Genomic DNA, 23,395 nt, shown 5'->3' with positions numbered 1-23,395 from the left:
TAAACTTCCCGCAGAACCTTTGAAACTATGGCTATTTTCTCGTCACTTCTTTTCAGGCATTCCTGGAAGAAAGGGTCGGGGAAGGAGACAGAATGGTGACAAGGTCAACGGCACCCACAAGAGCCCCAACCCCGCAACCCAGAGTCCCAGGGGAAGAAAGCACGTCGGGGCGTTTGATACACAGACGTCCCCAGAGGAGGAGCGGTGTGGCGGGAGGAACCTGCTTCTTTGTGTTGGAGGATCCGAGTGACGGTCTCCAAGATACAGAAGGAGCTGGGAAGCTCTCAGCTGCTCCGGGGCTGGGGTGGGGGCACGTCCTTGTCACAGGGGAGCCCACACCCGCAGCAGAGACAAAGTCCGCGGGGTGCGCTGGGACACACAGGCGGTGTGCTGGTGTGGCCTGAGCCTCGGCTCAGAAGAGCATGCTGACCCGTTTGCAGGCAGAGAGGACCAGGAGAGCCCGAGGCTCGGGGCCAGCGGTGGGTTAGGGGATGTGCAGGACCGGGGAGCAATCACTCAGGGAACACGGCAATGCGAGGACAGGGCAGCTCAACCTCCGTGACGTGATCCATTCCTAGGGCCCTGACTCCGACTTCCTCCCAGAGCACCGGCCTCCTGTACCTGGGGCTGAAAACGATCTCGGCCGGCCTTGTACAAACAGGAAACACGGCCGGGAGCCAGCCAGAGAAATAAGGCTGCTCTCCCCACTATCCGGGACGGAGGAGTCCAATTATGCACAGAAACCTTCCAAATTGCTTCCTGGACACATTTACAAGAGAAAAATGTTTTTTTTAAAAAAACAAAGGAAACCCTAAATGGGGAACAATTGCGGGAAAAGGAGGAGAGACCCAAGAGACCAATTTTTTGGACTAGAGCTCTTGAAAACATACATTCAGTAGATCCTCCTTTTTCCTAAGCTTCTTTAAAAAAAAAAGTAAGGTCTTAAATTATTTTTGATAATGTTTTAAATGGTTTGAGAAAAGTCTTCAGCAGTTAGGCCAGTGGAAACACACTATTAAGCTTGGCTCCTCGGATGTCACACGAAGAGGTTGAAGCGTCCATGTCCATTCACTCAGAATTAAAGTTAACAGAAGGGAGAAGAGGGAAGAGTGAGGTAAAAAGCAGAACAGACCCGGTTTCCATTCTGGGCAGACAGGGGTTTGGGAGCCAGGCCACGATGGCGAAGCCCAAGGTCTGAGCAGGAAAGTCCCTGGAATCAGAGAAAACGGGCTGGAGGTGGGGAAAAAGCTTACAGCTTCATTCCATCTCAAAGGCATCATCAAGGCACAGAAAACCGGCTTCCGCAACATCAGGAAAGGACATGCAAGCGAGAGAGAGGGGAGAGCACAGAGACAGTTCAGTGAGGTGACAGAGCTGTGCCACGGGACCAAGTCAGGACTTCGGAGTCTATGCCCAGGCAAAGGCAGAGCTCATCGCTCTGAGCCGACAGCTAGGCCCTAGGGGCTCTGAAGGTCTTTTTGATGCAAACTCTAATATTTAACATTTGGTGGGAAAAACTCAAAGTCAGGAGTTTACAGAGACAGTAATCTCTGTTCTATGCAGCCAGTTGGTGACGATCTGCAGCTTGGAGTCCTTGGTTAGGTATGGACATGCTCCACGTGCTCAGGACTCACAGAAGACATGACTGACTCAGTGGTACAGTTCTGAGGCCAGCAGTCTATACAGCATTTCTGGGGAATATTACTAGATAGATGAATAGTTTCTATCCAAAGCGTTCTATCCAAAAGGAAGGATCCTTGACGAGGGTGCCAGCGGTTTCTGATCCCCACATCAGCAGTATTTTCCTGACGGTACAAACCCAGGGCAGTGCTTGAAGGGGATGAAGTGATGCTGTTGAAACAGTCTGATGGTCCCTAGGATATTCCACTGGGCCTTGAGGATCCCATAACTGGAGCCTGTCATCTGTGTGCCTTGAAGAAACTACCCTAGAATGACCTGAAGGACAAGCGAGTGGAATCCTGGGATGGGCAGGTAGAAGGTTTTTAACATTTAACATGAATCCGAAAACCTGTTCCAGAGGTTGAGAGAGTGCCCTTCGTGGAAGCCACCCTGTCAGCCCCTCTGGGTCACAGAAAGAGCCCAAGGCCTCCACCTGACACTGCACGGCCACGTCCAGGGCTTGCTTCTGGCAAGTCTAAGGCAAGAGAGGGTCTTCAGAAAGGAAGACAGCACTACAGGACTGAAGACAGTACTGTGCGCCGCATGATTCCTTCCCATCGTTAGAGTGAAATCAAAGCAAACCAGCCAGTGTGTTTGCAGGAACAGCTATGGCAGCTGCGGAGCACAGGAATTACCAGCAAGCCTCCGAGGATGCTGAGTAAAACGTGATCTCAGGCAGCTGCATGGTAGGGACACACGTCCTTCGGGAAGTTCTGATGTTTCGGGTTTTGAATGGGCCAGCTCTACTTTTTATATGAGTAAGTGTGTTAGTCGCTCAGTCGTGTCCAACTCTTTGTGATCTCATGGACTTTAGCCCACCAGGCTCCTTTGTCCATGAAATTCTCTAGGCAAGCATACTGGAGTGGGTTTCCATTTCCTTCTCTAGAAGATCTTCCTGACCCAGAGTTTGAACCCGGGTTTCCCCCACTGCAGGCAGATTCTTTACCATCTGAGCCGCCAGGGAAGCCCCTTATATGAGTAAACCTTTTATTTAATTAATTTACTTTTGGACAGCTCTACTTTCGCCCTTAGTACTTTGGATGTGGGTTATTTCAACTGAGTTTAAAGGAGTCAGATATATGCTGAACTTTGATGACCAAATCACATCTGAGTATTAGATTTCTCTCATTGTCTTCTATTTTACAGAAAGTATTTAAGCTTGGAAAGTGTGGAGGAAGTTAAGTTTTCTGAATGACAAAGTGCTCTTTTTGGCAGCAAAATCTCCCACTGAATTAAGAAATGCCCCCAATACACAAAAAATTCATGGTGTCAAACCCCACCAGTCCTTGGGTATTGACAGCTGATCCTGTACTCAGTCGGAATTCACCTCCTCGGGGAAGGAAAGGATGGATATTCATCATTAGAGGGGGCTGGGGGGCAGCAGTGGGGGGCTGGGAAGTGGGCAAGCTGATGGGGTGATGGAGGAGCTGGAGCCCCTGCCTCCCTCACAGCAGGAACACAAAGCGGAAGGGGGCTGAGGACAGGGTGAGGACCATGGTTAGAATGCTGTGGCTCTGCCAAGTTAGTTTCTATTTATTTCCCCTCCCCATGTATTCTTTAAGAGTCAGTTGACATCCTTGTATTATGACACTTCCTGGCAAAATTAGTTTCTGCTCCAGTGTATCACATACAGGGATCTGTCCTCTGTTCTAGAAGTAAATGCTTCCAGAGGACCTAACTCGCCTGCTTGTCGCTGTGACTGCCCCACTTAAACTAGTTCCCTAGTGTTTGCTGAGTGAACACAAGCCTTACCTAGGATAAACGAGCCTTGCTCATTAGGGCTCTTCAATAATTGAGAAATATGTGCCTATCAAGGTTGATTGTGTCCTTAAAGTATGTGAAGGAATGCTCCTGTGTAGACATTTGGATTGGATTTTCATTTCAAGTCTAGTCTGTTCCTGTAAAATTACTCCATGTGTGCATTTACCCTGCAAGGTCAGTCTGCTTTCAAGAACCCTCAAGGAAAGAATTTCAAGGCTTCTTCTCTCTTTCCCCTTTGATTAATTCTAACTACTAAATATCCACCTATTTTCTTTCACTGTACCTCGCCTGACATCACAATGTGTATTCCAACTTTCGAATCTGAAATCAAAGGCAAGATAGTGGGGTAAATCTGAATTAAATATATCATGTTAATTACTGCTCCTAAATGGACCTTAACAGTTATCCAAATGAAACTTCATAGAACAGACATTAAAAGAGAAAGAGAGCTGAGTTTACACGTACAAGACCACATGCTACAAAACCTACAGTTTCTGCAGCGAGGACAGGAAAGATTTAAGGGAAAACCAACCAAGGTGTCCTCTCTGGATGATGACAGAGTGGAGAATCGGCCGTCACCGCTGTAGCTCGAATTCTGAGCGGCAAAGAAGACAGTGTAAGTGATGAGCCCTTTCTCACTCCTGCAAAGCACCACCAGTCTCGGTTAAGAGGCGACTATGCAATCACACAGCCAGACCAGTGTTAGTACTCCCGGACTGACAGGCAGCGAGAGAACTGACATGCTCCACGACAGCAGAACCCTTTAACCATTAGGGGCCTGAGCTTTGTTTTACAAAGCAAAGCTTTGTTTATGTCTCGGTGGCATCACGTGATTTAACTATTATCATTAGGGTTTCACTCTTTATATTTCAGCGTACCTGTTTATTATTATTTGTAACTACTAACTAAATCTCATGGTGGACTGTCTATAACCTCTTAGTCTAGACTTCCCGTGTTACTGGGTTGGCCAAAAAGTTCACTTGGGTTTTTCTGTCAGACGTACGAACTTTTTGGCCAAACCAATGCACCTCTTTGTCGGTAACTGAAATTCCACTTATTGCACAGTTTTCACCCTTTGCTCAGCTCAGCACATCCGAGGGCTACAGCTCAGCTCTAAAGCTCCAGGGAGGCTTTGGAGGGAGGCGAGTGGAGCCTGAGGGAAGCGGCACCCTCTTGCAGCTGAGAACCATCCACAGAAGGCTGGGCCCTGCCGTCGCCCTGTGGGGTCTCAACACACACCTTATAAAGAGAGGATCCCACCAAGATTGTGGCTGGGGAGGTGGTGTGTGTGGCCGTTACAATGCACGCAGGCTTGGTTGCTTCTGGCATGTCAGACTCTTGGTGACCCCACAGACTGTAGCCCGCCAGGCTCCTCTGTCCATGGGATTCTCCAGGCAAGAATACCGGAGTGGGTTGCCGTGCCCTCCTCCAGGGGATCTTCCCGACCCAGGGACTGAACCCAGGTTTCTCACATCTCCTGCATGGCAGGTGGGTTCTTTACCACTAGTGCCACCTGGGAGCCCAAGATGCCACTTAGATGTAGGCTATTCGGTACTTGGGTCATTCTATTTCCTGATTGTTTATTAAATCGATTTTATATTCAATTTTGCTCTTCAGTGAACAGTTTGATAGTCAAGTTCTTTTCTATCTAATTTCTAGAGGCATTACTTAATCATGAAAGCACAAGGCACACTTTTATTGTTTCAATATAAAAATCAAAGATTAAAATATGTGGATATAAGCAATACAGAGCTTGATGCCACCTGTACAGGCACAAACGCTGCCAACTACACGTTTGGGACGTTCTAGAGAAGAATGTAATCCTGGGTAGAAGTTGGACTAAGGAACTTCTTAAGTAACTTCCACTCTAAACTATGAATCTTTGTGATCAACATAGTGGAATAACGCATCTAGGGTGGTAAGTTACTAACTAGTCAATTTAGCCCCGACAAGCAGTCGGGGGCCATCAGAGTCCCCGTCCTGTGATGTCAGCAGTAGACAGCCTGTAGGGATGCTGAGCACAGGAAGCAAAGTTGTCAGCATCCCAAGAGAACAGAATGGCTGCAACTGCTTCTGTCTCCTGAGTGCTGTATTATTACTGAAAAGGAAAACAGAGCTCGAGAAAGTCCAAAAGCTGTCAGTGCAAAAAGCAACATAAAGGGGAAGACAGGGCCTTTAAAGTGGGAGGATCTTTTAGCTTGGAATGAGAAAAACTAGATGAAACAGAAGTGGATGCAATCCTTATAGGGATAAGGCAGTAAAACCTGATCGGCTAGTTTCAGAAAGCTAAGAGAGTGTTGAGTTTCTCCTTTGGAACTTGAAAATATTTTTAAAAGTACATATAATATTTCTTAATAAAATATAACTAAGATAAATTTTAAAAATACTATTTTACACAACTAGTAAAATTTCTTGCTGTTAATTCACTTTTCGTGTCCAACTCTTTGTGACCCTATGGACCGTAGCCCACCAGGCTCCTCTGTATATAGGATTCTCCAGGCAAGAATACTGAAGTGTGTTGCCATGCCCTCCTCCAGGGGGTCTTCCTGACCCAGGGATTGAACAGGAGTCTCTTAGCCTCCTGTATTGGCAGGTGGGTTCTTTACCACTAGTGTCACCTGGGAAGCCCCAAAAGCCCCTTGGACTGCAAGGAGATCCACCCAGTCCACCCTAAAGGAGGCCAGTCCTGAGCGTTCATTGGAAGGACTGACGTTAAAGTTGAACCTCCAATACTTTGGCCACCTGATGCGAAGAGCTGACTCATTTGAAAAGACCCTGATGCTGGGAAAGATTGAAGGCGGGAGAAGAAGGGGACGACAGAGGATGAGATGGTTGGATGGCATCACTGACTCAATGGACATGAATTTGAGTAAACTCTGGGAGTTGGTGATGGACAGGGAGGCCTAGCGTGCTGTGGTCCATGGGGTCACAAAGAGTTGGACACGACTGTGTGACTGAACTGAACTGAACAAGAAAATAAATGAAGTCAAGAAGAACAGGAAGATTTTAGATAATTTAATGTATAAGAGATGTGCAGCAGATCCGGAAAACTAAATTCAAATGTGCCCAGTTCAAGCACCTGAATTCCCAATGGTCTCCTTGACCAATCCCAAGGCCTCTCTCCTCATGTACAGCCCTTCTCTGCTTCTGTCCTGCTTCCCACCCCAAAGCTGTGAACACTGCAAGCAGCAATGTTTAGCAAAACACAGGCTCTAGTACATGTGTCTTTGAAATTACAAAGGATCAATGTGGAGAACTGTGAAAATGTCGAATTTAAGTGTATTTGAGAGCTGGATATAGTCATATGCACATCATATACATATACCCAGGGCAATAAAATAAAGAGAGAGCTAATATTTAATTCAACCTTTTAGTACCTAAGAGATTCCTTTCAGTATTGATCTCTTAAACTAACATTTAGAATGTTAGAAGACAAAGACCATTAGCCAGTTGAAAAACGTTAGCTTTCATTCTGTCATGCACACACACACAAGAGGACTATATGACACAGAAAAGAACCAAAGAAGCTAAATCTAGCAGACTTTTTAAAAAGGCTTTGCAGCAACCTGTTTGAGTTGTGCGTCATGTACATTTACTATACGAACCCTGCCAGATCTTCTACTCAGGGACTGTGATCCATATAAGTCTCCATCATACCCATTTGTCTGTGTCAAGGAAGAAAAGGAGAGAAGCTGGTATCAGTACACAAACGAAGAGACAGGGACAGGTTGGCAAGAAGAATTAGCCAGGCGCAGACTGAGCTCTTGGAGTGGAGTGGATGGACATGCCCAGCAGAGCACGTGTCCCAGCAGGCGCCCCACTGGCTCCATGCTTCTGAGCTGTAGCTCAGGAGAAGCCAGCCCTGTCCGGGAGTCAAAGCTGTCCTCTTAGTATCACTGGAGCCTACAAGGCACTCACTCAGGGATGGAAGCAGTGCCACGTCTTCGTGGAGTGAGTCGCACTTGCGTTCCAGTTTTGTGGTGGTACTGCGCGAATCCCAGCCTTTGAGAAGCCTGAATGCCAGCCAAGCAGGCTAATGCCTCCATCTGAGTCAACTAGTTTTCAGCTCTTGGTTCGCCATGACACCCTTAAAACCACAGCTCATTATGAAGCTGTGTTCAGAAGATTCAAAGACAGCGGTCTAATCAATTCGTAATTAAATGCAAACGTTCATCATGGAAAATCTAATCTATAATATGAGGCTTTCATTCATCCAGTTTTCCTACTTTTTCAAAGTGAAATCTGAGGACGTATTTCATAATTTGTTCTCCAGGAAAAAAAAGAGAGAATGATTAAGAGTGTGTCTGTCTCCCTTTTCCTCCCAAGTCCTTGTCAAAGTTTGCTTGGGCTTCTACACCTGCTCTCATTCACCTATAAGGAAATTTCTGCTGCTTCAGGATGAGAACTGTCAGGTGTCAGGGACACAGCCAGCTCTCGAGTCGGAAAAAGGAGGCATAGCGGCTAAAAGTGGAAGGACATGCAGGGTCACACGTGAGTCCAGACTCCAAGCAGAAGCTCCGTCATGTGGCCTAAAGCAAGTTACTTCATCCACTGGAACTTCCACCGCTGTGGCTGTGAAAACGTGCGGAGTCATAAATACTTTACAAGGCCCTTGTGGGGATTAAATCTGATTAAAACGAGTGATTAGATCAGGGCTGACTGTGAAGGATGTGCTGCCCAGATGGGGACGCGCCCAGCACAGAGGAAGGACCAGGATATGTTTCCTTGTTGGAAGGGTGGGGGTAGGCAGACATACTCTGCAGCTGTGATGCTGATGGACGATAAATACACGGATTTCCAGACATTATAAAGCCAGGGTCAGGAAACCTTGACTATAAAACTATGTATTTACTTGTGTTACAACTCAAAAGCAAGTCAATATGAGGTTTCTGAATGAGAAGGAGTATGTAGAAATCCTTCAAAAGTAAAATTTAAAACTATGAGTACATTAAAACATTTCTGAAATAAATTTGATAATAAAAAATCTTTGGAGGTTGGCAGACATTTTATTCAGCCTCCTTTTTTTCTCTTGCCTGATGAGATTATTGGAAATAATCTTAAATGTCAAGGACTTTACATTTCAGATCTCAATCTTATTCCTTTGATATCTGTTTAGAAACTAGTTTCTGGAAAAAAATTAATATAATATTGAAGGCTAGCATCAATCAATTTTAGGTGACCTTTACTTTGCTAATAAATAAGGAAGAAAACACACTGCATATATAAACCCTCTGGCTGTCCATTATTGCTTGTAACATACATACTGCTTTAGGTGAATTTTTCCTTTCCTCTTCTCTGTCTCCAGTCTAGCCTGCAGCAAGAAGCAGAGGGCGGGTGGGGGCTGAGAGGGCAAAGGCACTCCTCCAGTTGTCCCTGTCTACTCTGGCCTTCCATGAACATGCGGGAAAAACCCTTCTTTGGAAAGCTTTGCGGAATGAATATCCACACTTCTCTGTCGTAATGAAATTCTGTCGCAGAGAATGTATTCCTACAACATAGCCTCCACACAGAGATCTCACTGACAACATCTCTAGAAAGAATCTCTCTGACCTTCTTAGCAAAAACACCACCTTTCTCCGCTTGGGTAGTTTTTCTGTGTTGAATTCAGGTTGGTGGGACCATTTTTAGTGGCATAAGAGGATAATAAGGAGAGTTGAAAATTAACTGTCACGACATTAGAACGAAAAGCCCACAGGAGGCATGTGTTCACCTAGCTTTGCTCTACAGAAATTTTTTTCAGCTCTCTTCACTGCACAGACCCCCTGCATCCTGGTCGCCCCTCAGACATCGGAATCCCCAGAGGCCTGGGAATATGCATCTTAACAAGTTCGGGTGAATCCTTCATACAGTAACATTGGGAAGCACTGCTCTTAAGAGAGAACAGAGTAAAGAGACATTTACCAATCTGCATTTTCTGGAAAAGGACGAGCAAGATACAAAAATAGATGCCCCATCAAAACCAATGAGTCTAATGGAACTTCTAATTAGTCATCTAATAACATGCAGTGCTGTCAAAGTATCAACCAATTCCACACATGACCATGCAAAAGGCAACTGTTATTAAATAGTTTTTTTAAAATTAATGTATATGTGTGTTTAGTTGGTTATTCATGTCTGACTCTTTGATCCCATGGACGGTAGCCCGCCAGGCTCCTCTGTCCATGGGATTTCCCAGGCAAAGAATATTGGAGTGGGTAGCCAGTCCCTTCTCCAGGGGATCTTCCCAACCTAAGGATTGAACCAGGGTCGCCTGCATTCCAGGCCGATACTTGACCATTTGTTTCTACCAAGTCAGAAGATAGAGCACCTTCAAGGGCATCAGAGATGGGAAACAAATAACGAAAGGCAAAATAAAAGCTCTGAAGGGCACTCGATGCACTCAGTTGTCTTTGAAGTGGAGAAGAGCCGCTCCACGGGGAGGCTCTGGGGACAAATGTCTGTGCAGATGAGCTGTGCTGTGCCCTGTTATCACCTTAAGGGTAAACATGTGTTTTAAAAATGGTAGTTTGCTAAATAATTTTTCAGCACAATGGGATGAATGAAGCACAAAATCCTTTTGGGAAAAAAATCCTTCAAGCAGAGAAGTGTATAATCCAATATAATTTCAGTGCTGAGTCACTTTAATGCTGAGTGTGATTAATGCTGGTGAGATTACATTTTTCTACCTTGAGTGTAATTTAAATGTATAGGTTTACAGAAAGCATAAGCTGCAGAAACTCTTCTAGACAGATGTCAGAAGGGAAATGCTGAATTTAAAGGCTTTATTTTGTTACTGGATTTGGGGTCTTTCTCAAAGAGCACTCTCTGGCCAAAGAGCCATCTGGGACATTTAATTTGAAAGGATACAGATTAGGAAATAATAAATTTTTCATTAGATAAAATGACTTTAAATTTAATCTGTTACAGGAAATGTAGAGGCTTGGGAATTCTTGATCTGATTTGGGGTTTCCTGCAAGAAGACCCCGTCTCTTCCATCTGGTGCCCACGGCTGTTACCCCAGAGCCTGGCAAACAGCGGTGCTCACAGGCTGCCCGGTGAGGGAGACGGTCAAGCGTCCACACCTGGACTCTAGACACCGGAGGAGGGGCAGAGCTGCAAGGAGGCTCTCGGAAGCACAGCTGCGGGCACGCCTGCCCTCTGGCCTCAGTCTCCAGGAAAGGACTGGAGGGGGGCACGTGTGTCTCTTCGCACAAAGATGAACTTGGCTTTTTAGACAAGCACCCACAATATTAGTGGACACACCACAGGTTATTATCTGCCAGGCCACACTATTCGGATCAGAGCACATCTCACCCAGGCGTAGGGGCCCCCGTACTCCAAGTCAGGCTGCGACTGTCGGAGGAAGGATGGAAGAGAAAAACAACAGAAGAGAGTTGCCCACAATCAGGTAAAAGCTAAGCACAATATAACAGAAACATAAAACAAAGCAATCTTGAAAATCTTAAAATTAATTTTCTTCATGACTTCTAGGATCTCATGTGCATTTACAAACGCAGTTACAGCAGCAGGGCAGCTGCCATAAAATGCATTAACGTTGAATAAAACCTCCATGGCAGACGTTGCTGTAATTCATGAAATCTGAAGCAGTTTGAACAATCCTGCTTCCTCCCCTACCTAGTGCCCGCCATTTACATTAGACAGAGCGTCAGTAGATGCATCACTATCAATTTTTAAATAAAGAAAACTTAGACTTCTGATATCTAAATCCAGATTTTCTGAGGATGTCCATACAAACACTAGAAAAAAAAATTTCTTCCATTTTTAAGGGCTTATCATCACTGTGAATGGAATGAAGACGGCCTGTGTTTTGAGAAAGTCAGGAGATAAAAGATATGGTTTTTGAACTTTGCAAACTATAAAGATTTTCAAATATTAAAATATGTAAAACAGCAGAAATTGGTCCTACCCAGAGATGGACTGAGATGAGCTGCCCTCAGGGGGCAGTGGGGAGCCTTGCTCGCCCACCAACCTGGAGAGACCAGAGCTTCTGGGCCCCGGAGGGGCTTGAGGGGTGATGCTGTCACAAAGCCCTGGCTCTGAGCAGCCTCCTCAATTGCTCTGGGCTTTTTCTATATTGATAAAAATAAAAAAGTTTCACTCTTATTCCCAGGATCCAGGTTCTCAAGGTCTGTGGTTTTTATCTTTAAAATCTTTAAGCTATTCCTTTAGATCAAGAGCATTACGGGAACATACCCCCCGGCTAACGACAAACACCACCCACCACCAACTTTCCACTTTCTCCCCTCTCTTATTCAGTGTCCTAACTGTGGAGGTCCTCTAAAATTTTATATCCTAAAACAAACACACTTGATATCTTGGCAGAGACAGGTATCCAGCATAAAAGCTTAGCTCATTTCTGGTTAAAATCCTTAAAAATGAAATAAATGCTGTAAACAGCCAAACAGTAACGAATAGTACAATAGTTTTAAGGGGGCCAGGAAACCCTCTGAGAATCTTAAAGTGAACTGATTATTTTCCCAGAAAAATGCAAGTACATAAAAAATCTTGAATACAAGTTCAAGGAGTATCATAGATGGAAAACGCTGTTTTGATAGAGAGATTTGAGCCCCCAAATAATCAGGTTTTGCTCTATTTCCATCAAAAGCTCCCTTGTGGACCTCCTCATGGTGTGGAGGCTAACGGTCATGTGAGTCCTGTGCTCACATGCTCACCCTCCTCCTCCTTGAAAAAGTATCCTCTTCACTTGGTTTTAAGGACCTGATCTCCTCCTGGGTCTGCTCAACAGCTGTGATTTCTGTCCCTTGACTACAGAGTCTATAAACTGAGTTCTACACTGATACTGTTTGCGTTACATGAATCTTACTTCCTCTTGGATGAATCATGTCACAGGACAGATGAGGAATTTACAAGTAGGTGGCTAAGGAGAAAGTTTCAAATAGAAAGGAAGCTCTTTGACTTCACTTTTAAACTGTAACTTTCTGGCAAGGTCACCATGTATCTGCTTTTGGCACTTTAAGGACAATGACCACTGCTAACACCAGAGCAACAATATACAGCCGTCCTTCAGCATCTGTCGGGGGGCGGTGGTCAGTTCCAGGACCCCCACAGACACCAGCATCTGCACATGCTCCAGTTCCTAGTTCAAAATTGCCTGGCTTTTGCACATAACCCATGCACACCCTCCTGTATACATTCAGTCATCTCTAGAGTCCCTACAACACCCAACACAATGTAAATGCTGTGTTGCTGTCGTTCAGACGCAAAGTCACAAAGTCATGTCTGACTCTTTGCTATGTGAATAGTTGTAAATACAATGTCAAATGCTATGTAAATAGTTGCCGGTGCGGCAAATTCAAGCTTTGCTTTTTTATAACTCTCTGGAAATTTTTCTCCTTGACTATTTTTAATCTCTGGTTGGTTGGATCATGCAGAACTTGGGGATAAGAAAGGCGAACTGTGATCACCTTTGTAGTTTTCTGTTATAAACAGCCGAATTAAATGCACATTTAGTGGGAATATAAGAAGGCTAGGAGTGATATCACAACTTAGTCGTCACAGTGATTAAAAGTGAGCCTTCTGCTCCATACAGCCCTTCAGTAAAATGAGAGGCTGTGTTGAGACTGAATTATTACCAGGGAGATGCAGCTTTAACCCAGTGGCAAATGACACTGACTCCGTGTCAGAGCAAATTCTAGGAGATGGTGAAGGACAGGGAAGCCTGGCGTGCTGCAGCCTATGGGGTCGCAAAGAGTCGGGCACGAATGAGCAACTGAACATCAACAAATGTCAATGACATGCTGAGTTTAACTCATTGAGTTGAAGAACCAATAAGCCAAACACATATTCTCTACGTAACTTCCCAAAGCACACCATGTTTTCAAGTATAATTAAGATTTTTGGAATGTTTAAGGAAGGATGTGTATTTCTGTTTATCAACCATCAAGCTGTCCGTGATGCAGAGATTTCATTACAGTTGATGAAAGGGAAGGCTGCCGAAGGCCCCGGGCTGGATAGATTCAACGTGCTCCAACTTTTTACCAGGCAGCCCACAGCAGCTTTCAAGGAGCCATGCAAAGCATCACTGCATAACAGCTACTTTAACTTGTAGTTACTTCACTGAGATTCCAACTGGATGGGAGCCTGCACTTCTGTAAGGACAGAATGTGTCTTCATGCTCCTCTCATCATACTAGCAACGAGACGACCCGATCTAAATGGGGCAGTTTGGTGACGTGGACCCAACATGAAAAAACGATAACTTCCACGTTGGGGAGAAAGACACAACGCATCAATCAACTCTCTGCATCACAAAGAAACATCCCAACGTTGGACAGATGTTAAATAAGCATCTTGACAATGAACGAGGACTTTGAACGCAGGGGTGGGAGGGCACGGACCACGGACACAGACTGTACCATGCAAACCCAACCATCCTGGTTACTGACCCTCAGGCTTCCGCGGCTACCCACTGACATGCGCTCATCTTCATCAGACGCCTAGTGAAAGAAAGATGGAAACAACCGTGAGGAGATATGGTAACAGACATGAGACGCCCAGCTCTCAGAGGAGAGCAGCTGACCTGACACACGGCCGGGGGCAGGTCAGGCCCCTCTGAGAATCTCAGTGCCCATGAACCTGTGTGCTCCCCAAAAGGGCTCTGTTTGTGCAAAGTATCACAGGACTGTTTCTGGATAACATGGTTTTACATTAACTTCATTAAAGTGGTGTTGTTCACTTCGCTGGTTATGTACAAATATATAGCTTCATGCACACGACTGCAAATTATTCATGAGTATTCAACAGCAAAGAAAGCACTAAAACTGTAATGAACATATTAATACTCGTTAAAACATTCATAAATACTGAGGAAATTTTCAAAGTTTCCTCTCACCAAAGTCAAGTCAAAGTACTAAAAGCTGAGTTCACAGTCTTTGTATCGGTAATCGTATCAGTGTTAATTTCTTAGATATAGATATAGACACAGATCTGTAGACAGATATATATACTTATAGATAGGTGGGCGGATAGAGAGATAATTAATGTTATTTCAGCCACTAGAATAGCCAAGCAGACTTCAGCCGAAACGCCGAGGTAACAGAGGAAGACAGTACTAACCGACGTGTTTCTTCTGGATCTGTGAGAGTAGCGTTCACTGTCTTCCTACCAAAGCAATGAGGAGACAGCACAGAAAGGTTAGAGGCAGACAGGAGAAGCCCTAAGACCGTCCAACCGCGTCTCAATACAGTATTTCTGATATAAATGTCAAACAAATATTTACTTTGCTTAAAGGCCTCAATTAAACCACTGGGAGAAAATGTTTTCTTCTAAAGCAGGTGGGGGTGGAGGCTGGAACTTAAGCACACAAATCATTGGGATGTTTCATTCTGGCTTTAAAAACAAGCATGTGTTCGGTGAAAAGCAGGCTCTTTTTTTTTTTTCCTAATCGAATCTGGTGCATTTAAATCAACCTACTTTTGACATTCAAAACCTACTCACTTCTGTTCAGGAATCAGAGAAGAAACCATTTCTGCAAGAGATCCAACGTGGATGCCACCCTATCTACTACATTCACTGCATCCTAAGATGTTTCATTTTGCATCTGGACTTCTCTGAAGTCGAGGCATACCTTATAATCAAAGTTGCTCACAATTATAATTAGCATTTTCTTTCTCAGTGGCATATAAAACACTGACACCTCTTTTAACTGTGTCTTAAGATTTGTTAAATTTATACCTATGCCATATAAGCGTTAAAATGATGGTTACACATAACAGAGGTTGAAGTTAATTGTTTAAATAGAGGAATTGTGTGTTCTTTGTATATCAACAGCTGTTTTCTTTTATATTATACACAGATCTCTACGATGTAGGTAATTTTCTATTTCCTTGGATCATTTTATGTATAAGGGACATTTAATGGGACAGCTGCATACTGGCTTGGTTCTCAAAGGCTGGAAGGATGCGATGATGTCTGTGAGGCCAGCAAGCAAGGTGACAAGGACAAGGAGAGGTGGGGGGCACTCGGGGGTGAACTGATGACCACTGGACGGCTCTCAGAGCCCACCCCCCTTCCAGAGCCTCCCACTGTGGGGCAACATCTCCGCCTGAAAGGCTTGTAAGGACGGGGGGTGGTATCGTGAAGGGCAGGCCAGCTCTTAAATGACGAAGTGCCGGGAGCCGGCATATTGCATATTGAGTGCATATTGCATATTGCATATTGAGTGCAGCACTTTCCACAGCATCATCTTTCAGGATCTGGAATAGCTCAACTGGAATTCTATCACTGCTGGGAGCCAGTGAGGAACTCCGCCCATGACAAAGGTCATGAGGAAGGAGGCTCGGCATACGCAAAGGTGGGATCGAGCCTCAGGAGTCCCCCATCTACCCCCAAAACCAGAGTCTGCCTACTTTCTGCTTTGAGCTTTCACCTACACCTCTGACTTTATGGGGGGCTGTCCCCCACTACCTCTCTGAAAAAAGAGTTAGCTTACAGCTCCAGTTAACGATTCCTGGGTGTGACAGTGTTTAACCTACAAACTCCTTTGGAAATCCTCTAGCCTGCCTGAATAGGTTTTTCCGGCCACATGTGATTGTTCAGAGCCTCCCAACCGTGAGAGGCAGGAGATGTTCTAAACTGTCTAAACACAGATTCTTTTGAGTAGTTAAAAGATTGATTAGAAATTGTATTGGTGAAGGGATTTTCACTTCTTGGGCCAATGTTTGCTGCTAAGTCTGCATATCCCTTACCTGCTGTGTCCCTGGCAGTGCATTGATTAATATAATTGGTGTAAGTAGTAGCTTTAATGTTTGTAACCTAGGACCCTTGAGTTAATTCTTTTTCTTGTTATAGCCCACCACACCTTTGCTCTGTAGGAATGCAACTTTATCTAATGCTTTTGGAGGGTGGCTCCTGGCCAATCACCTTTAGAGAAAAATAAGTTTTCTGAAGAAAGGGTCTTAAAATGTTAACAGGCCTCCGGGCCAGAAGATGATGCAAATCACCTAAGCTTTTGCATATGATAAGTCTGCAGGAAGAAAGCCTGGCTTGCTGCATGACTCTACCCCTTCCCCCATTATCCTCTATGCATAACTTAAGGTATAAAAACTACTTTGGAAAATAAAGTGCGGGCCTTGTTCACCGAAACTTGGTCTCACCATGTCGTTCTTTCTCTTACCTTCTGGCTGAATTATTCAGCCTCTTTTCTACACTGAATGTCCTCACTGAGCTATCCTTATTTCAGCCTCTTTTCTCTACTGAATTTCCTCACTGAGCTATCCTCATTCTATTACTCTTTATATCCTTAATTAACGTTTAATTAAGCAATTGTTTCCTGATCTTCGCCTACGTCGCCTCTCCTTCGAATACCCTGGATCAGCCAGGGCTGGTCCCCGGCAACGAAGAACAGATAAGTTGTGCCAGGAAACAGGGTGAGAAGATAAAGGAATTTTCTCCCCCAAGAACCATGGTTTCTCAGGGACAGTGCACGAGGTGAGCAGGGCCCAGCAGTGAAGGATAAAGTTCGGAAGGAGAGTGGCCGGGCAGCTGACTGCAATTGGGAATGGAGACCACACAGCACAATGCTTCCTCTGGCTTCCGGCTAGAGCTGCTGGCTAGGCCGGCCGGTCACAGGAAGGTTCTCACACTGGGGGGCCCTGGTCCGGCATGAGTGTCCCCATGCTAGCCTGGGGGGCTCCAGGAGCCAGCCGCCTCACCAGACGCCTGGCCGGACCTTTTCTAAGCAGCCTTCACAGGGGCTGTAAACAAGCAGACCAGATGCAAACATCCCCCGGAAGGCAGCCTCTCAGTATTAAATTAGGGGGCAGCCAGGATCTAGCTATGCAATTACAGTGTGGGAGAATGAAATCACAGACCGTTTCAAGCTTTGAAAAATCATATTTGAGGCCTACCATCCATTGCTCGATGTCGCCCCATTTTGTATCCAGCCCATAATATTTCTGTAGACAGAAGGGAAAGAAGATGAGGCAAGAAGTGACACGCGCTCTGAGTAGGACACTGTTCCGACATGCATTTCCAAGCCCCAGGGTCAAGGGAACATGCCGAGGCAACAAGAGTTAGAACAGGCGGGGCTCTGCGGGGGGCTGCAGACCCCCACACCACCTGTGAGCCCAGGAAGATGACCCTCCCCACCTGGGAAGACATGCCAGGACAAAGCATTGCTGGGGCGAGGGGGAGACCTCCGTAGAGACCAGGAATTTCAACAGCCCGGCAGCATGACGAGCCCCTCTGTCAAGCTGGCTGTGCCCTCAGAGAAAATGTACTGCAGCCATAAAACACTGTGTGTGTGTGTGTGTGCGCGCGCACACGTGTGCGTGTGCTCAGTGGCTCAGTCGTGTCCGGCTCTTTTCCACCCCTGTTTAAGAGAAGCCAAACCGGAGAGCCATTTCTCTGTTGCTACAACAGGGATGAGAAAACCAGAGGAAAGGGGCAGAAACCATGTCCTGAGCCCTAGATTTCTGATACACTTGCTCCAGCCATCTGATATCTATGCTAAATTTAGGCCCTCGAGAATTTCTGGGCTGTGGACGTCTTTATCATATGCTGCTAACGGCAAGATGGCCAAGCAGCCTATTGTAGAAGAGGTCTTGATACAGGGAAAAAAAGCCAATATCTCCATGCTTTCACCTTGCCTATCTAAACTGCAGCTGCCCAAGTGAGAATTACAAAAGCAGATTCAGGATGGCTATTATTGTCGCCAAAATATAGCAATTCCCAATTTAGGTGGGAGCCCCGGTGGAGTCCCAAATAAAGGGGCTTTGCTTTTCTCCTCACTTTTCCCTTGATTTCCAATAAGAAAACCAAGAAACCACCATCTAAACCTTTGTATCGTATAACACAGAGACGATTTTCCTTTCGCACACAAAAAACTTAAAATCAGAGGGAAAATACCGCATGTGAGAAGTGCACGACAGCACTTGAAATGGTTTTACAATGAACCAAACAGGCTGCTGCTGTTATACTTGGCTTTATATTTGGTTTAGTTTCTGTTTATTTTGAAAGTCGGCCAGATTTAAAACATATGGCCCTTCAATGGTCTCGCCCCTTTCTCTTAGGAATGGTGGTAAGTAGAAAACGTGACGAAGAAAATTAGGAGAGAACTTATCAGTGCTTTAAAAATTCAACCAATATAGAACCTGAGCAGCTAAAGCACATGAGCCAAACACTTTTCTGTAAGTTCCTTCCCTTAGACTATAAATTGAGAAGGGAAATACTTCCCACAGTCATGTTTCAACAACAGCTTAAGTTAAACACAACTGCTTAAAGCTATTTTGCGTTCAAATCCTGCTAGCTCCGCTTTCACTGTCAAGCTCCATGTATAAAAGTTCGATGCCATCAACCCTCCTTTATCTCATGCCCTGACTACACAGATAGAAAATGTGGCTTTTAAAAAGGAATGGGCCTATAGAATCTGACAAAAAAGTAAATTCCAAAAGAGGTCCGCATTATCCGTTTTTCTATTTCTGTCTTTTCCTTTTTGGCCAATTCTATACCCGTATCAAATACTGCATTCTACCTGTCCCACTTTTTAGGACAAAAGTAAGAACCAGTATTTAAAATCTTCCGTTGAGTTCACAGGTGGCCTTATAAACAGCTGCGGTAACTCTAGCTACGTTTCCAAGCCATCGTGGGGAGAGGACGCCCCTGGAAAAGCACAGTTAAGGAGTCGTCCTGGTGTTAGTAGCAGGGGCGGCACAGCAAACTCTAGGAAGTGCACGACACCGCACACGCAGGCTGTGAGGAGCCGGTGAGCCATGCAGAGGGAAGCAAGAGCCAGACGGGTGCACACGTGCTTGACTTTCAGAAACAGCTTTGATTCAACACAAGAGAAACTGTGATGGAGACAGCCCACGGGCTGCCACCAAACCTTACTGCCTCCTCCCCCTGCGTCCCGGGTCATGTCTTTATGATAATAATGGACATCTGCTTTTCCGCTGAGGGCTCCCTGAGCTCCCTTTAGCTGTGTGTGCTGGGTGTGTGTGCTGGGTGTGCGTGCTGTGCTGTCGCCTCAGTCATGTCCGACTGTAGCCCTCCAGGCTCCTCTGTCCATGGGATTCTCCAGCCAAGAACACTGGAGTGGGTTGCTGTGCCCTCCTCCGGGGGATCTTTCCGACCCAGGGCTCGAACCCAGGTCTCTTGCATCTCCTGCATTGGCAGGTGGGTTCTTTACCACTAAGGGCCAGCTGGGCCGCCTGTACTGTGTGACACGTGACCATTCTGACAAGATTCTAACGGCGTATCCCTGGGAGTGAGGAGGAGATATTCTTGATCCAGCACCAGATGGGAATGAGTCAAGTAGAAACGACCAGAGAGGAGTCCCTGTCTAGGTTTTAGTTGACTGTGTCCTATTCCATCAGTTACCGTGACGGTTCCCAGCCTTGCCTTTTGCCTGTGAAATTCTGACCTGGATTCTCTATGTGTGGTTTCGAACTCTAGCCTCAGTATACAGTTCCAAGTGGACTCTGCAAAAACTAACAAAGTTCTAATAGATCTTGGCACCTTCTTAACTGGTTTCTTGACACTTTGGGGGATAATATTTATGCAGAGTGAGAGGGGCAGGGGGGGAGGCAATGTGGAACTGCAGCTGGTAAAGGAATCCAGAAACAATTTTTTTTTTTTCAAAATTAACACTGCATTTAATATTCTTATAAAGTGCCAGGTGGCTCCCGGAGGGCTAGTGAAGGCTGAGGAGTCAAGTGCAGAAGGAAATGGAGATGTTACTCATTTTGTTTGTCTGGTGTACGCTTCTTAGAACTCTAAATCCTGGTGAACGGGCATTTTCATTGAATACCAAATGGAAATTTGGGAAATTGCTACTTGAGGCAATTTAGACTCTCCAGAGAAGGTTATGATTCTAAAGAAATCAGACGTGGCTCCGGGTTGGGGTCTAACCAGACAGCAGCCCCAGGAGCTGGAGACTCTGGAAATTTAAACACACTGATGTTCTGTGTTTAAAGGGCTTGCATTTTCTAACCCATGAGATTAGGTCACCTTGTTGATTTTCTTAGCTGCTCTCAAAGACAACTACAACTCTTCTTTATAAACTAAATATGTTTGTAAATAGGAAATTATTTCAATTCATTTATGGGAAAGACTCCCTGTGAACACTTTCCTATAAATTCCCAGGGAACCGTTCGCGCCTGCCTTCATTATTGCTGGATCAGGACTCACTGACTTGGTTGTTTTTATTTTCTGTAGCGGGACAGCTCAGCGCATTTATTTCTAAACCTCACTGCCTTTACAAAATACCCTTAGGAAACAGAGATGCATGGTAGCACTCTGAATATTAGGGATGGAAGGCAGGTGTGTTTTAAGCTACTGGGTTTTATTGTTATACCATCATTTTCTTTTTTTACTCAGTTTTAATTCAGTATGTAATAATCTCAACGTATAGTAACATGTACTGAAAATTTCAACACTTACTATTAATAATAAAATTACATGCAAGGATACTCTTTCTTTTCAAATGTCTGATTCTAAACGGTTTTCCAGACTCTAAAGTGTGATTTATTTTGTCTTAATTTTTTTCTTAAACAATTTTCCAATTTCTTGAGAAAAATGGAGATAGAAAAAGCATTCAGTACACAGACGTGTGTGCTGACGGCTGCTTTTCGTGGGGGCTGATGTGAACACCTAAGCATTCGTGCTCAAACCAATTCACGAATATGACAGTAAAAGAAGCAGTAAGAACTTTAATGAGTTCTCAATCAAAGGCGTTATTTCTGAAAGGCGACCAGGTCCTTGGCAAGGGAAAAAGAGTACATGCAAATCAGAAAATAAATATGGAAGAGCCTACCTTTTGAACCTGATAGATCTTCAGAGAAGGGCAAAAGAAATCGGGAAAGAAACACAAAATCCAATTACAGAAGTAGAAAAATCAGAAAGAAAGGTTCTATAAGGACCTAGAAATATGAATAAAAGCCATATTGAAACAAAGCAAAAACCGGTAAAACGGGAATGAAAAAAACTCTCTTGTAGTCTCATCGAAATAATCAGTAATTTCATAACAGATCTTACATTCTATTTTAGTTACGTTGATGAAATACAGGCACGTCCACACAAGTCTATGAGAATCCTGTTATTAGTCTAATGCAAAAGTTTGTGTTAACTAATACCACTAATGGGAAAAAGAACTTCATCCTCAATATAAAATTTCTTTTCACATGACCAAAGTGTAGCAAAGAAGTACAGAAATTTAATTGGAAAGTCAGCTGGTCAGATTCACAAAGAGTTAGGAAACATTCTTTCATGTTTGGATTCATGCAGATACAAATCAGGAAAACTTCCACCAAACAGACTGATCGCGAGGATATAATTGAAACACATTTTGAAATGCTTATTATCATACTGGGACATACTAGCTTGCTCTAGAGGTTTCTCCTAATTTTGTAGTAATCCCTAGGTAAGACTGAGATGCCTATTCCATCACTCATTCACTCATTCATTCTTTATTCACCCAACAAAACTGCCGAGCATGGCCCAAGGCATTGCTACAGCTCTAAGTCTTCAGACCCCATGCTTCCAGTCCTACAGAGGTGAGCAGATGTCAATATACCCAGCACCTGTACTGCATTAGATGTTAGTCTCCAACAGAAATGTTGATCAGGTCAGTAACAACAAGAGACATGCCCTGATCATCAGATCACCTGATCATCACACCAGAATTTTTTTCCCATTAGTTTAGGCTCTCAGACAGAGTTGAAGTTTCACTCAGATTTCCCAAAGAACATCTGCATATTCTCCCTAATAAATCCATTAAGAAGGAGCTCATAGTTCTCTGAGATAGCCCCAAAGCACAGCCACGCAGTCGGTTCTCAGCATCCGCAGGGGTGAAGAGAACCTCTGAACCATTCAGCTGCAAGCCTGGGGCTGCCTGCACCACCAGGATGGATCACCAGCCTGCTCCCAGCCCCCGTGTCCGCAGGGTCTGCTAGGCCTTGCTGACAGACCCAGCTCCTCCAGCACCAGAGGGGGGACACTCGGCTCACCTCTGCTCTGTGTGCACTCTCCATGCTGGCCTTGGAGGGGCCCAGGCACCAGCGTGGCTTCATGCACCACCCACCTCCAACACCTTCCAGTGGTGTCGTCAGCTTCCTGCTCTCATGAGCCTCCAGGGACCTCACTGCTCTCCAGGCATTCACAGGCTCCGTTTGCCTGCTGCCAAGCCCACCTCCGTGTCAAGGAAGGCCTTTGCCCTGCTCAGAAGCAGCAGTGTGGTGGCTCGCCACCACACGGAAGGAGGGATCGTGTTTCTCAATTTTTATACTGAAATACCAATGCTACAGGTTAAACACCGGTCTTCCAAAGCATATTCATTTCCACTTCATCAACAACTTAAAATGCCAGTGCTGACAGATTGTGTAACACAGATTGTGGGGCTGGATCTAATTATAGGCAGGCCCAGAGACGTGATATGCGAAGGGGAGACCCAGGAGTACGCCTGCATGCCATCCTCGCTACTAAAAGCAGGGCCCCAAACCTGAAAGCCGTCTGCCTCCTCTCTCCAGATGGGCACACCTGTGCACACCCCGCAGCCCTGGACTTGGGTCACGCTAAGAATCAGCCAGACCAACAGCTACTGTTCGTGTCTCTCTAGCACATGGGCGGACACCACGGTCTGTTCTGCGTTCCCATGACGTGCCCCGAATCAGCACCAAGGGAAAAAAACTGGTTTTTCAAGGTGTGCTTCCGCTTGTGAACCGCTGAGGATTACGTGGGTGTTTGCACTCCCGTGCTGCATGAGTGCCAGCGTGCGCCCTGCTGGTGTTAATCCCGAGGTCAACACACTGGTGAGGCCCTTTGTTGCCACTGGTGATGACACGCCTGCTTTGGAGGCAGAGGGTGAGGATTACAGGCTCTGCAGCTTTTTCGGTTCCAGGTTTGAATCTTGGCTCGGCCACCTTCTCGGCTTCTGTCTAATTAAGGCCTGCTTTCCTCATCTGTCAGTAAAACCCGGATAGACCCTGTTCCCAACGGTG

At 45.3% G+C, this 23,395-nt stretch overlaps 1 protein-coding gene across 48 annotated transcripts in view; it reads right to left on the bottom strand.

The window, feature by feature from the left end:
- LRRFIP1 (LRR binding FLII interacting protein 1) overlaps nt 1–23,395 on the bottom strand; it is a 161,489-nt gene that overhangs the window by 45,285 nt on the left and 92,809 nt on the right. For 11 of the 48 annotated variants that reach the window (NM_001102308.2, XM_005205004.5, XM_005205008.5 and 8 more), the window contains exons 3-6: nt 21,214–21,231; nt 17,309–17,356; nt 14,517–14,561; nt 13,847–13,897 (exon numbers count right to left, since the gene is read on the bottom strand). The exons of 7 other annotated variants lie outside the window; for them this stretch is intronic. In NM_001102308.2, coding sequence (NP_001095778.2) covers nt 13,847–13,897; nt 14,517–14,561; nt 17,309–17,356; nt 21,214–21,231 — 162 coding nt within the window. Of the gene's footprint in view, nt 1–1,132; nt 1,211–3,973; nt 4,037–7,046; nt 7,107–10,734; nt 10,774–13,846; nt 13,898–14,516; nt 14,562–17,308; nt 17,357–21,213; nt 21,232–23,395 lie in introns of all 48 variants that reach the window. 30 more of the 48 variants (XM_005205022.5, XM_005205023.5, XM_005204993.5 and 27 more) reach the window with 8 other exon arrangements.

The sequence above is a fragment of the Bos taurus genome, chromosome 3 (assembly GCF_002263795.3).
Source record: "Bos taurus isolate L1 Dominette 01449 registration number 42190680 breed Hereford chromosome 3, ARS-UCD2.0, whole genome shotgun sequence".
In the NCBI taxonomy this organism is placed as follows: Eukaryota; Metazoa; Chordata; class Mammalia; order Artiodactyla; family Bovidae; genus Bos; species Bos taurus.
Note: the sequence above shows the minus strand (reverse complement) of the source record. Positions and strands in the feature narration are given on the sequence as shown.